General features: G+C 54.8%; 1 protein-coding gene across 8 annotated transcripts in view; it reads right to left on the bottom strand.

Annotated features, from left to right (window-relative positions):
• KRBOX5 (KRAB box domain containing 5) overlaps positions 1-13,263 on the bottom strand; it is a 75,049-nt gene extending 61,786 nt beyond the window's left edge. For 3 of the 8 annotated variants that reach the window (XM_054452816.2, XM_063654987.1, XM_054452812.2), the window contains exon 1: positions 320-3,818. In XM_054452816.2, the coding sequence (XP_054308791.2) occupies positions 320-322 (3 nt within the window). In that variant the 5' untranslated portion in view covers positions 323-3,818. Of the gene's footprint in view, positions 1-33; positions 3,819-6,730; positions 6,844-7,700; positions 7,849-7,945; positions 8,067-8,264; positions 8,389-9,395; positions 9,552-10,403; positions 12,125-13,043 lie in introns of those variants that run through there. The other 5 variants (XM_063654983.1, XM_063654988.1, XM_063654984.1 and 2 more) reach the window with 5 other exon arrangements.
• Positions 13,264-14,370: the final 1,107 nt, after the last annotated feature.

The following is a 14,370-nucleotide window of genomic DNA, read 5'->3' as shown; positions in this document are numbered from 1 at the left end:
CCGGGGTTTCCCCTGAGATCCTCCCGTCCTCACCGCACAATCTGGGGAGACGCGGGGCTGCGGCGGCCCAGAGACGGCTCCGGCCAGGGCCGAGGTCGCTCTGCGGGGTTGGGACGGCACTGGACCCGCGGGGTCCCGGCTGCCGGCCGGGCCGCCATCTTGCGGCGGAAGGGACCAAGGGCCGAGTTGCGCCCGCTGGGACTCGGCGCCCAGACCCCGGAGCTAACCTCTGGGAGGCCCGAGTGCCCCCAGAGTGGGTTCCCGCCGCTTCCGACCGCCCCTCTCCCTCTTCTTGGGACCCCCGACCTGGCACATTCACCATTTCCCAGCTTCCGGGATGTCCTGGCGTCTTAGCTACGGATCTCCCAGTGCCTGCAGGTCACAGAGCAACAGAGGTTCTGTCTATTCTCAGAACTCGAAGCCGCCTGGGCCTCCCAGATAGCAGGACTCGGAGCCCTGGTGAAGAAGACCCGAGCTCTTACTGCAGCCAACAAAGGCCCCAGCCAAATCCCGGAAGCCGCCCCTGCTCTCCGGCTGCTCCCGATTGGACGATTTCCACCCCAACGCCACTGATTGGGTAAAGCTCCAGGCCCCGCCCCCTCATTCGTTCTGTTTTTTGAATGGGGGACCGGCTCATTGAGGTGGGGCCGCCTGCTGAGGATATTACAGCTAATTTAAGGGGTGAGCTTGGACTTGAAATGCACTTGCTTTCCCGTACCTGGTTTTGCTTGTATAAGGCACCTTATTAGCTAATTAAGTTTAAGAAGGAGGGCATTTGGACACCTTTAAAACAACTTTTTAACCGTTCTAATAAGGCAGGAAAGACCCTCATCCCATCCCTTAGCACCTCTCTCATCACACGGTACCCCACTGCTCCGGGCATAACTGTGGGACTGCAGAGGGAACTGCTGGGGGTTTTGGGGAGCATGCAGGAGGCTTCAATGGCCAAGGTAACGGTGGCTTCCCTTGGGTGTTACTTAAAATCTTGGGGTCAGGGACATCTTTTTTCCAGTTGGCTCAGGGAAACTAACAGACATGAGGATTGTATTTTTTTTTTCTTTTCCGAATTTCCAAGACATGAAGGACTATCCAAGCATCCCAAAAGGCAATTATACATGAGGCTGAGGGCCTCCCTGCTCTGGAGAGGGATGGCCTTGCAGCAGCCACCAGTTGCAGTGAGCTGAGATAGTGCCACTGCAGTGAGCCTTAAACTTGCCCTTTTGTAGACAGGCCACCTCCACACACCCGCTTCTCACATCGCAGGCTCCATCCCTCTGGTCCATCAAGGTGGGCTGCCTTCTTCCCATGTCATTAGCCCTCCACAAGCATCTAGTTAGCTCTAAAACCTACCACAGGATGGCAAAAGTCAGACCCTCCTCCACTCTCCCGGCACTGCACGCCTTCTGGGGGGGTGCTGCCAATCCCACCTCAACTGAAAGGACAGGGGCAGGTGCCCAGTCAGATGTTCAGTGACCTAACAGGTCCAGCATGCCCAGGGCCTGACCCCACAGCCTAGCACCCCTCCCCCACCTGGCCTTCAATCCAGCCTTTTTTCTCCAATGACAGGGGATGTTCACCTGTGCCACAATCCCATGAGTCTAGTGACTGGGCCAGGTAAATCCCAGCTGAGTGCCTCTGACTCCACCCTCTTACTTCCCACTCAGGTGACATTACAAGCATAACCTTGAATTTGAGCTAATTTATACATATTCCTCTCCTAGTAACCTGTTTGACAATAGCCCTCACAATCCAGAGACTGGGGCAGCAGATTTCAAACCCTCACTTGATTCCAATGTGAAATGAAGACATGATACTTTAAAAATGAGAAAAAGTTCCTGATAAGCTGTGGGGGTGCTTCACTTGCCAGCTCATGCCCATTCCCTCTGAAACAAGGTGTCTGGTACCCATTAGCAGCTCTCTGCAAAGCCCCAGGTAGAGGTCACAGCCAGACAGGCTCCCTCAGGCTCACAGGGTAGCAAGCTCCTCCCCAAGTCCAGGCTTCCACAGCAGGCACAGACAGGTGCAGAGAGGGAGCAGCCATGGCCTGTGGGGTCCCCTACCACTCTCAGAGCTAGTCTCTGCAGAAGGTGCTGTGTGGCATGCAGCGGGGCTCCACAGAGAGGTGACAACCCTTCCTGTGTCTGCAACCTTTCCCCAGGATCCATGATTCAACCCTGGTCCCCTAGGCCCCTTACCCACCACACCCTCCCTGTGTCAGGCAGCTCAGGTTAAAATGGGGAGAATGATATATTCCGACTCTAGACCCCAAGGTTATGTCCATCTGGGGTACAGGGAGTAGGGACACCAGTCAGAGCCTGTGGCAGCGCCTCCTGCTGGGCCTGAGGGCAGACAGGCCAGGGCTGTGAACAGGGACATCTGGGGGACCACCACTGACAAACCTGTCCCTCTCAGCCTGGAGCTATGGCCAGGCCAATCATGATTAATAAAACCACTGCAGCCTTCATCCTGCCACAAAACTAAAGTGGGCCCCAACCCCCAGCCCTGCCACAAAGCTCTGGCTCCCCATCTTTTTTAGCTTAAAACTTAGACATTAAGCCAGGTTGGGCCTGGGAGTTGTGGCAGTAAAAGCAGCAGCCATAACGCCAACCATGCAAATGACCTGAGGAATCCCATCTGCACATCATCCACTCAGAACTGCCTCGGGGCAATGTAGAGGCTGGGACAGATCAATACTCGTGGCCATGGATGCACTCCACACCCCTGCTGGAAGATGGGGAGGCTGAGGGGAATATGGGGAGCCCGAGGGGCCCCTCAGCTGGGAACTGAGGATCGTACACACCATTCACAGGTCTTCAATTAGGCCTTTGCATTGTATATTCACTGAACCAGTGCAAAAGCATCTTTTGGGGGTCGTGCAGGCTGGGGTCCCAGGAGGATGGTGGGAGTGGAACATGCAAGAGGGGCTCACTTCCTCTAATCTGTGAGCATGCCCCCTTCTCTTGGAGTCTGCATTGCTAACATATGGGCACTGACTGTCTCTCTCTCTCCATCCCTGCAAGCTCGAAGAAAAAGGATCCTTGGCAGCCACAGGGCTGGGAGCTCAGTTCCTCTGGCCCCGGGGCTCAGATTCAGTGGCCATAGGCTCCCCAGCCCTAGCTCTGTTTTTTTTGTTTTTGTTTTTTTGAGACAGGGTCTCACTCTATCACCCAGGCTGGAGTGCAGTGGCACAATCATGGTTCACCGCAGCCTGGACCTCTCAGGCTCAAGCAATCCTCCCACCTCAGCCTGCTGAGTAGCTGGGACTACAGGTTGCGCCACCACACCAGGCTAATTTTTGCTTTTTGTAGATGGGGTTTCGTCGTGTTTCCTAGGCTGGTCTCCAACTCTTGAGCTCAAGGGATCCATCCACCTCGACCTCCCAGAATGCCGTATCCCTGTTTTTCTGGACTCCTGGAGCTAGTGACGCTGCACCACCTCTGCTTTCAGATTCTCCTAGTCTTCTGGCAGAGTAGAAGGTGGGAGAGAAGGTAGGTGTCAGAGACTGGGCCAGGGCCCTGGTCCCCCTCTAGCTTGGTTAAACTCCCACTTGCGACAGATCAGGTTCCGTGCCATATTTGGTGAGACGTGTGGAACAAGTACTTCCCTCCCAAAAGCAGAAAGATCCCTAACCGCTGACAGTCAGGATTCCATGCACTTGACTCGGCGTGGGGCCCGGCTGCCTCTCACCCAGTTCCAATCGCTGTACTCTGTGGCCTCCCTGCCACCAGATTAGGTGTAGACAATGGGTGTGGGACAGGGCTGCTGACACCCCTGGCTGACCAAACCCCTTTCCCACACTGAGGGGAGAAAAGGCAGGAGGTTAGGGGCTCCCAAAGGCAGCACTGCTTGTGACAGCACCGCAGGAGTCCTCAGGGCCTGCTCCTAAGGCACACTGCACTGGAACCAGAGGCAGCCTGGGAAGGAATAAAGCCACTCCTTAGGAACTGAAATGGAAGATCACCAAGATACAATGTTAAATGAAGTAAACAATAATAACCTTCATCCGTGGCATGCCACAATTCCAAAGAAAAAAAAGAGGGGGATAAAGATCACATGGAGTATTTCTGGAAGGATTCACAGGGAAGTTCTCATCACTGGCTACACTTTTCAATTTTGAGCCATGCCAGCCTATTACATATCTTAAAAAACTAAAGGCCAACTTCTAAGTAGGGAGCCATGGAGGGGCCTCAGATGAGAACAATGAAGAGGACGTCACCGATGACCTGGAACTGCTCCAAGATGCTGGCCATGCTGGGGGCTGTGAACTGAGGGGCCGTGGGGGATGAGCTGTGAGTGAGGCTCATCCTGCCCAGGCCGGGTGGGGGCCCAGCTCCACCCAGGGATATACCTGGAGGGGCAGGATGCTGGCGCTGCAGCTGACCAGTATATCCCATTCACGGTGTGCTGCTGGGCCGGGTACTTGAGGATCTCGGAGCTTTCCTTCTCGTGGTTCTCACCCAAAAACAGGGGAGAGAGCAGAGGCAGGAAAGGATTAGCTGCCTACAGCCTACAGGCGCAGCTCAACCCAACAGCCCTTCCACAGCCCACCTGGGCCTTATAGATGGTGTCAAATTCCTTCTTCTGCTACAAGCCGGACCAGAACTCAGCTTTGCTCTCACAGACCCAAGCAACAAGTTGGTGGCTGCCAGATCTCCCCAGACAGGAAGAAGACAGCCAGAGTATAGAGGTCAGGGAGAGAGGGTCCACATTCAGACCAGGACTCCCAACAGAGATAGGAATGCCACTGGCTTCTGGAAAAGTTACTTGTGGTGTGGGAAATTTAACATGGCCAACTCCTAAGCACTAAAAACTAGCAGCACCAACACTCGGGGACTGTGACCTTCACAACCCACCCAGTGACTTCCAAATGCTCCTTAGAAGAATAGCACAGCTCAGCTGGGTCACTGGTTTGACTGCTCGCTGGCTTGCAACCAACACAAAGCTCCAGATCCTGCATCTGGGAGCCTGATGGCAGGTGGGTAGGGATGGGAAAGGAACTCTAGTAAGTGTGGCCAGAACAAGCTCTTCTTCACTGTCCAGAGCTTCTCTCTTCAACGACCCAGCCCCAGAACAACCCAGGGTGCCCGTGCCTGCAGCAGAGTGCAGCTGGCTGCAGCCTCAGCCTCACAGAGCTGCTCCTCAACTGTGCTCCACAAAGGCGTCCACCAGCTCCTGGTGCAGGCGACAGAACCCGTGCCTGTGGGTGCAGGGGAAGCCGGCATGGGAGCACTCCTCTGGCAGCTCCTTGTGGGGCACAGGCAGGAAGTTGAGATCAGGGGGAGGGGGCTCAACAGGTAGAAAACATAGTGGTATCTGTCATTGCCAGTGACACCCTTGCCCTCAACCAAGAAGAGCTCCGCCTCATCGTTGCAGTGGTTGAGCATGCAGTGGCGCACGGTCTTGAGCAGTTAACTCATGCTCCAGCAGATCCAGGCAACACGGGGGCCACACCACCATCTTACAAAGTCAGTGCAGCCACAGATGACACTCTGCTGCTGGTCCCACTCCAGGATGCCAGGGATGAGGACTGGAACCTGACCCAGTAGCCGCGGTCACCCACCTCCGCTGTGTCCAGCGTGTACAGACCCTCCATGTCCACTGCATTGTGCGAGTGCTCACCGTTCAGGTCATTGGTGAATGCTATGGAGGCTGCCACGTCCCCAGCAAAGTCCTTGTAGTGGCCACTAACGACAAAGCCCAGGCTGAAGATGATGCGGCTCCAAGTGAACATCTGCAGCTTTGTCTCCTCACTGGGGCTGATGGCCATGACGATGCCTCCCTGACTACCATGGCGCCCCATGTAGCTGCCAGTCTGAAGTTGCCGTGTAACTGGGAGGAACCAAGGCTGGGAGGGTGAGAGGCCACGCCCACAAAAGCCTCAGGCTACATCCATCTGGTCCAGCTCACCAAGATGGGAGAGGCAACCAGGCCTGCCTTGGGAGCCAGAGACCCTTGCCTCAGTTTCCTTATATTTAGAGAAGAGCAAGAAAATCATTTCTACAAAAAACTAAACACTTATGCTTAAGGAGGCGCAGAGTTTAGTGGCTACCAAGGAGTATGAGGGCTGGGGCAGGTCTGGGATCCACCCGTTATGTGCCAGGCAAACCTGGGTAGGTAACTTCAGACCCAGTTTCTTGTCTACACAACGATGATGATGGAAAGTACTGACATTTACAAGGGGTCCAAAAGATTATAGGAAATAATGCTTATAAGGCACTTGGAATCATCCTGGTAAAGTTAGTACCCAAAAAATTTTGGCTGTTACTTCTTCCATGTTACACAGTAAGTTTAGGAGAGATTTTTTTTTAAACAATTATTTTATCCTCATTTCTCTCAGTAACCACACTAGTGACTTTTAAGCCCCAGCAAGCTGCAAGTGCTATGTCAATGAGCCCCTACCCTAGAAGGGGTATGGTTGGGTACCATGTGCTCAGGGGAGGGCCCTATGGCAGTCAGTGGAGGGTGGGAAGCTGAATGGCCCTGGCCACTCAGCCCAGATAGCAGGGAGGGCCTTCTCCTCCCAAGGACTCAAAGTCTCAGAGGCCGGAGAAAGGTGCTGGGATGGTCTCGCAGGAAGCAGAAGGCTAGAAGGCCTTGCAAGGCAAACCTTACTGGCCTTCAGAGCGCCTGACAGGGCTGGGACTGCCGGCTTCCCTCACTTCCCTCCTGTGGACAAGAAAACCTTCCAGCAGGAGCCAGGTGGGCCTGAGGCTGTAAGGCTGTCACTCACTCATCAGGGGCTTCGGGCACGTTGAACATGGCTTTTTCTTGAAGTAGCTGCTCAGGTTGGTTCTTGTTGGGCAGGTCCCTCATCATCTGCAGCTCCTCATTCCAGTACTGGGGCTGCAGAGGGACCAGGGAGGGAGATATGGGCTCAGCCTGTGCACTGCAACCTGCTCTGGGAAGTCCCTTCTCCTCTCTCCGCACAGACAGCCCCAGACTCCCCAATGAACAGACCTGTAGGGAGCCTCAGGGAAGTGCACAGAACCCCACCTGGCACCCAGGAAGGAAGGGGGTTCGCACTGAGGACCAGGCCAGGTCACAGGCCCCTATGCAGGAATGTGCTCCTCACAGCCCAGCCTTGAGGTGCAGATGCCTGTCCACACTGCAGTCCACAGTGTGCTCCATCACAGGGGCCATCCAGCTGCACACCTGGAATGAGGTGGCCCCCTCTCTAATGGGTGGTACTGGACCTCATGGCAGGCAGGGGAAAGGCAGATGGGGCCGCCCACCAATCTCAGGACCCTGCCACAGGCTCCCTCTTCATTGAGGCCCTCACCTGCTCCGGGTTCTCCTGACCCTGAGATGCTGCCCTGAAAGGCGAGTCAGAAGCACATGGGTGCCGCTTCCAGGGCTGCTCTCGCCAGAGCTGGCTCACAGCTCCCTAGAGGGAGACTTGGGCACTGGGGTCCTAGGGACAATTTCTCTGGGCAGAAGCATTGAGTTTGGGCTAGCCAAATCATCCGAGACCCCCGTGTGACATGAGCCAGGGCAGGAGCAGATGGGGCAAAGGCACTCCCCTTCCCCTGACGCAGGGCACAATGTTCTGTAAAAGGCAGTCAGATCTGGCAGAGCAGATCCCCTGGGAATTGCTTAGGAAGCGGGGGCTGGTGGGCTTGGGGTTGAAGTGACAGGCTGGGGACCTACAAGGAGAGGGTGGTCCCTGAGTGGGTGCCCCTGGTAGGCTGGCAGGGACTCACCGGTTACGGTAAAAGCCCGGTGTGGATGTGGTGATGCTACCTCGCTGGTCCTCGGCTATGATCACAAACAGGTACATGAGGTCCTGTGCATCCTGCAGTTGTTCCCAGGGGACGGGTACCAGCCGCTCATGGCCAGCACTTTCAGGGGCTGCAGGAATGGCCAAGCATGAATGGGCCAGGCCTCCTGGTGTGTGACCCTCCACCCACCCAGGGACCCTCTTCCTTGCTCCTCCCTGGAGTCCCACCTTTTAGTCGCCGTTCTGGGGCTGCAGGGAACACAGTGGCTGTTCCAGGTTCCCTAGCAGGATGTACTTGGGTGGTGTGCAGTCAGTGGGGTCCATCTCCAAACCTTTCTGCTCCTGCCGTCTGTGGGACCCGAGGATGGTGGTCAGCACACGGGCACCCAGGGCCAGCTGCCTCTAACTTTGGCCCTAGTCTGGGTTCCTCAGGCCCAGGCCCCTCAGGTGGAAAGGCCTGGCCTTGAGCCCCCTTCGTCAGCCTCTGGACTCCTTGCTCCCTGCCCCTCTGCCCCCTGCCCAATCTCTGGCCCCAGTGCCTCCGCACCTCCCAGGCCACTGTCAGTGAAGACGCTCAGGAAGGACAAGGAGCTGCATCACCTGGGTCCAGGCTCCTGAGCAGTCTCAGATGTGGCACTCGTCACCGTGGGCCTTGTGCACTATGCAGGGCTCTGTCAGGAACAAGAGAGGGGCAGGTGTTACCAGGGCCCTGCACCCTGGAACAACCCACCCAGCTCAGAAAATAGTTGGCAAGGAAACTTCATGGATAATTTTAATTTTCAACTTTAGGCTTCCATTTTCAAATTTCACTATGGACACATAAGCTAGAGTTTGGTTTCAATACACACGTGTGCACACGCACCTACACACACACACAAACCCACACACAACACACCCTGGCTTGCTGAGGGCAAGAATCCTTGATTGCAAAGAACCTCCTGCCAGTTGCTTCTGAAGCACACACAGGCCTGGGGGAGCCCACAAAAGGCCTCCTGCTTTTTGTGCGCTAGTGTCTCGGGTGAGCAGGGACTTCAGTTCTGCGGGGCCTCTGCAGCCTCGCCCTGCTCTCCTGGGGCAGCCTTCATGCAGGGGTGATCTGAGAACTTTCTAGAGCTGCCAAATTTAATGCCCCCACTGAGTTTCATGGGATTTTAATGGTCATTGTTTTGGAGGAGGGAAGAGGTTGTGATGAACTGTGGGCCCCCTTGAGCTACAGACCTTTTACACAATTGCTCTTAGTAAGCAGTCAGGCCCTGGGAACCTGAGTGCTTCACCCAGGGAACTTGAGTCTATGGAAGCTTTTATTTGACAACCAAGCCAGGCTCACCACACCAGCTGATGGTGCTGCTTGGAGCTGACTTCCCCACTCAAGGACTGTGAAACTTTATTTAGTTTCTTTAGGAAACTAAGCATTCATCTTTTCATAATTTAATCGCGCTGATTCCAAGCCCTAGCTTCATACTGCCTGACTTTATTTTCAGAATTTCAACTGTTTTTTCACCCCTGGGCCATGAAGTTAGAGAGTGCACGTATGATGCCCTGAAAAGCAGACCTGTGCTCCAATCCCACTTCCACATGCTCGTCTGCGACATAGAGGCCCCAGCTGGGGCAGTGCAGTGTTGCCTGGCCCTGCTTACAGGGGCCCTCCCTGGGCAGGCAACCCAACTTCCGGACCAACCTTCCACCACGTGGAGCACCAAGCCCGCCTGCAGCCCTGCTATGCTGCGCAGCTCTGAGATGTGGTCCAGCATGCAGTGAGAAGTGATGTGGCAACATGGGTATTCATGGTCCCTGAACACCTGGTGGATCTCCAGCACCATCTCCTGCGGGACACCTGCCAGGGAGAAGGCCCGGACCACCACGGTGAGAGGCCACAAGGTAGGGAGCAAGGACATACCCCTTTCCCCAGCCCAGAACACCTGGGTCCTGAGAATAAATGTCTCAAATACTCAGTTTCCCACTTTTGGGCTTTTACATTCCAGGCCCTGTCCATATACAGTATGCCCATCGGCACCTGTGTGCCTGAGTGCAGGACAGAGCCTGGCCCCACTGACTCTTCCTGCAGCCTAAGAGCAACCCCCGAGCCGAGGAGAGGGAGATGGAAGAAAGGGGGGAGGGGGAACGGCAGGCTTGCTCTTGCCCTTGCCTAGTGCCAAGGGCTGAGTGCCCCAGGGCAAATGGCCTTTCCCTTCCTGAAGGGGTGCTCCAGGGCCCAAGCCTGTGAGCAGAGAGGACATGAGAGGGCCTTGCCCAGCTCCCCACTAAGTTACCAGCTTGCAAGTCCTCCAGGTTGGTTCTGTCCTTGGAGAACACCCAATACCACCCCCCAGGCCCCTGTGACAGATGGTAAGGTCATGGCCCAGAGAGAGGTGACTTCTCTGAGGGCACAGAGCAAGAGGCTGGGGCGTCCTGGGACCTGACACTACCCACCCACTCCCACTCCTCTCCCTGAACAGGGCTGGTAGGCCCAGCTGGTAGCTGTCCTCTAGCAATAAGGCAGTAACTGAACCCAGACTCCATTCCCAGGTCCTCCACGTTAGCAGAGTGACCCCAGGCAGGGCCCAGGGCCCTCCATTTCCTGCCTACAGCACGGGGCCAGGAGGAGCCAGGGCAAGGTTGGGTTTTCCAGCCTCATCCTCCCTAGCAGGCTCAAGCCCTGGTCCCCAGCTCCCCTCCTCCATCATACCTGCAGGGAGAAGGATTCAATCTCAGGGCCAGGAACTCCACAGAAAAGCCCAAATCCTGAATGGTGACTTCTATTCAGTGGTGTCATCTCCTGGCTTGGCCTCATCCAGCCCATGTTCCCGGGATGGCTCAGCCTCCTCCTTCCTCCTTCAGGTTCCTCCTTCTTCAGGCTCTCCAGGCAGTTCCCATTCAAGAACATGAGTGATGGTGGCTCTGGGGGTGACAAGAAAGGCACTGAGTTGGATGGGCATTGCTGGTGAAGGAGGGCTGTCCGCCTTACGCCACATGGGTGGGCACAAGTCGTATGGAAGGGTGTCCGCGTGCCCTCCCGAGCCTCGGCTCCACAGTCCCAACTCACCCTTGGCGAGCCTGCAGGCTGTCGCCTTCTCCCTTTCATATCCTGTGCCTCCGTCCTCGACTGCTCCTCGGCCCACTACAGTCAGGCTTCCACCTGAGCTCGCTGTCCAAACCACTCTCCCCACATCACCAAGGCCCCCTTCAGGGCCAACCCCCAGGGGCTTCTCCAGCCCAGGTGCATCCGTCCACTCAGCAGCACCCAGGCCACCGCTCATTTCCTCTCCTCCCTAACCAATGCCACACCCTCGTCCCTCCCTCTTCAGCTCCATCCTCTTCCTCCAGTCCTGAGCTGGGAGTGTTGGGCCCCAGCCTCTCCTTATTCTCACCTCATTCTCTCCCGTGGCTTCAAAGGTGCTCCCATTTCCCAGCTCTCATAGCCAATCCTGGCCTCGATCAGGCCTTTCAGACCAAGGAGACAGCTGTCTCCTGGGCATCAACACGTGGCTCTCCCTCCAGTATCACGGAAGACCCATCCTGCAGGGATGAAATTCCTCTTCCTCCACAAACTGGTCTCTGCTTTGTGAAGGCCCCCCACCACTTATCTAGTCACCCAACCTCAATCTCCCATCTCCTATTTCAAGAATGCCCCTTGGAACCCTTCTAAGATACACACTGCTCACAAAGCTTTTTTTTTTTTTTGAGCACCAAGCTGCTTTTTTTTTTTTGAGACAGAGTCTTGCTCTGTCTCCTAGGCTGGAGTGTAGTGGTGCGATCTCGGCTCACTGAAACACTCCGCCTCCTGGGTTCAAGAGAGTCTCCTGTCTCAGCCTCCCAAGTAGGTGGAATAGGCTCGTGCCACCACGCCCAGCTAATTTTTCTATTTTTAGTAGAGACGGGGCCATGTTGGCCAGGCTGGTCCTAAGCTCAGGTGATCCGCCTGCCTCAGCCTCCCAAATTGCTGGGATCACAGGCATGAGCCACCACGCCCAGCCAAAATCAAGCTTCTTAAGCCAGTGCTCTCAGGCACCAGCCTAAAGGCAACCCCAGCTCCTGCCGGCTCCTCCACGGAGGTCTATATTCCCCAAACCACAGAGGACTGACAATACCTGAAACCTGCCCCGCCATGTCTCTGCTTTTCCATGCTGCCCCTGACATCTCAGTCTGTCAGGCAAACACTGACTCATCCTTTAAGGCCTAGGTGAAAGTGTCTACAGGTAGACTATTGCTGCCTACCTGCCACCCATCCTCCTTCCCAGAGATCAGTGAATGAAGGATGTGGAGCCCCAGAAGGAGGGAACTATGTCTTCTGATCTGTCCACAGCCTTGACCTCCAAAGTTTAGATGTGGATGGAGTCGAATAAAGGCAAACTTCTTTTTTTGCAATTTGGCCTTGGCCCTAATGGTCAGGCTGCATCTGCTTGAAATCTACAATAAAGAGCAAATAGTTGATAACGGTGTGAATTGCAGAGGGGAAGCTGGCAGTTGAGAATCAGGGGAAGGAAGTGAAAATTTAGAATTTTACTGAAAGCCTTAGAAGAATTAGGTTGGGGGAACAGGGTAGTGGATTTGAGACCCTGCTTGCCATACATTTGGAAAATGCAGGGAAAATCAGTCCCCCTGTGGGGTGTTAAAATAATTAAATGGGAGGCAATTAGACTGAAGTGGCTGTAGTGCCCCGGGTTTCTAGCTAAGAAAACCAAAATGTAACTCAAGCATTTCTTAGAAATGACTTAAAGGAAAACAAAACAGTCTTAACCAACCACAAACCACCAATTAACCTTTGATTACATAATCAGGGAATTTCCGCCTGGACAGTTCAAATAAGGGGACTACAAAACTGTAGCCAATTACTGAATTGGCTTTGCTTCCTCATGCACCTTATTAAACCCTTTCCTTCAAGCCCCTCCGGTGGACCCCAAACCACAATCCATGGTTATGGCTTCCTGATTCACGGGTCGTTATTTGCTCAAATAAAATCTTTAACGTTTCAACCAAACCTCAGTTTAATTTTTAACGAAAGAAAGAAAGGACTACGGACCCCACGGACCACAGCTCCTCCCACGCCCGAACCCCGAGCCGGGGTTCTCCCGTAAGGCCACTCCCGTCATCACCGCACAGCGCGGGGAGACACGGGGCTGCGGAGCGGAACTGCCCAGAGAGGGCTCAGGGCAGGGCCAAGGTCGTCGCGCAAGGACGGGACGAGGCCCCCGGGGTCCCAGCTGCTGGCCGAGCTGCACCGTGCGACCGAGGAGACTCCGGGCCCCGACCCCGGAGCCGCCAGAGGGAGGCCCGGTTCCCAGCCGACCCCTGCCGCGTCTCGGGAAGCTCAGCCCCGCAGACTCACCATCTCGCGGCTTCAGGAGCGTCCCGGTATCCTCTCTAGGGACCGTCCAGTACCTGCAGCTCACAGGGCAAAGGAAGCTGCGGAATGAAGGAGAAAGAGCAGGGTACACAGATACAGCAGGGAAGCGCACCTGGGAGAAGAAAAGATCAGCCCAGAACACAGGAAGTGCGCCCACTTTTTCGGCTGCGCGCCTGATTGGACAGGCTCGACAACGGCGCCGCTGAATGGATAGGGCTCCAGGTCTCGCCCCCTTACCTCCTGAGTGACAGGCGATGCGATCACAGGTGTGGCTGAATGGGGCCGGAATGAATGATTGTCTGCAGCCCTTTTCAGGCAGGGCTGACTCCCTGTGCTGGGACCTGGGGCTGCCCCGGACATTGGTATTTAACTTTGCTCATAAGATTATATCAATTTATGAGTAATATAGGTAATATGTAAAATTCAAAATTATATAATAACGATTCTTTTAAAATTTCAGATTTCATAACCTTCATGGCCTCTGGTCCCTTGAGGAGGCCGCATGAGATTTGAAAAGAGAGGGAGTCCTCTAAGTCAGAAATGTCCAATAGGAATAAAATTGAGCCGCATGTGTCATTTACAGTAGTCTAGTGGCATCATGAAAGGAAAACAGGTAAAATTGATGGTAATACCTTAACCCGATATATCCAAAATATTATCACTGGAATATGTGAGCAATATGAAATTATTAATGAAGACCACCAGAGAATGCTTCTTAAGTTTGGGGTACTAAATCTTGTAAAGTCACTCTGTATTTAAACTTCTAGCACATCTCAGTTCCAACCAGCTCTATCCAAAAAGCTCAGCAGTCCCACGTGGGCAGTGGCTTCCGCATTGAAGAGCAGATCTGAGGGCACTTGCGTGTCTAACCTCAGGGAAGTTGAGGGCCTGGACCCCCTTTCCTGCCAGACGAGAGCAAACACCCTCATCCTGCCCATCTCTTTCCTCACGCCCAAGGGTAGGAGAGGCAGTGCCCAGTGAGAGAGCCAGGGCTGCAGGCAGGAGGTGTCCACAGGTCGACCACTGCTGCCCACCTGCTTCCGGGCAGGGCTCCCTCACCCTTCCAAAGGTCAGACAGTGAATGAAGAGTGTCAGGCTTCAGGAGGAAACCCCTGACTTCAGATCTGTCTACAGCCTTGACCTCCAAAATTTGGATGTGGAGGGAATAAAGGCAAACTTTTTACTTTGCAATTTGCCCTTGGCCCTGATGGTTAGGCTATGGTGGGCTGTTTCCTCCTATGGTGTGGGGACTGTGTGAGTTTAAGCACCAAGCATGTCAGTATGCATTTCTGTATAATTTATCCCTATC

The sequence above is a fragment of the Pongo pygmaeus genome, chromosome 18 (assembly GCF_028885625.2).
Source record: "Pongo pygmaeus isolate AG05252 chromosome 18, NHGRI_mPonPyg2-v2.0_pri, whole genome shotgun sequence".
In the NCBI taxonomy this organism is placed as follows: domain Eukaryota; kingdom Metazoa; phylum Chordata; class Mammalia; order Primates; family Hominidae; genus Pongo; species Pongo pygmaeus.
This window is presented reverse-complemented; position numbering and strand designations above follow the sequence as displayed.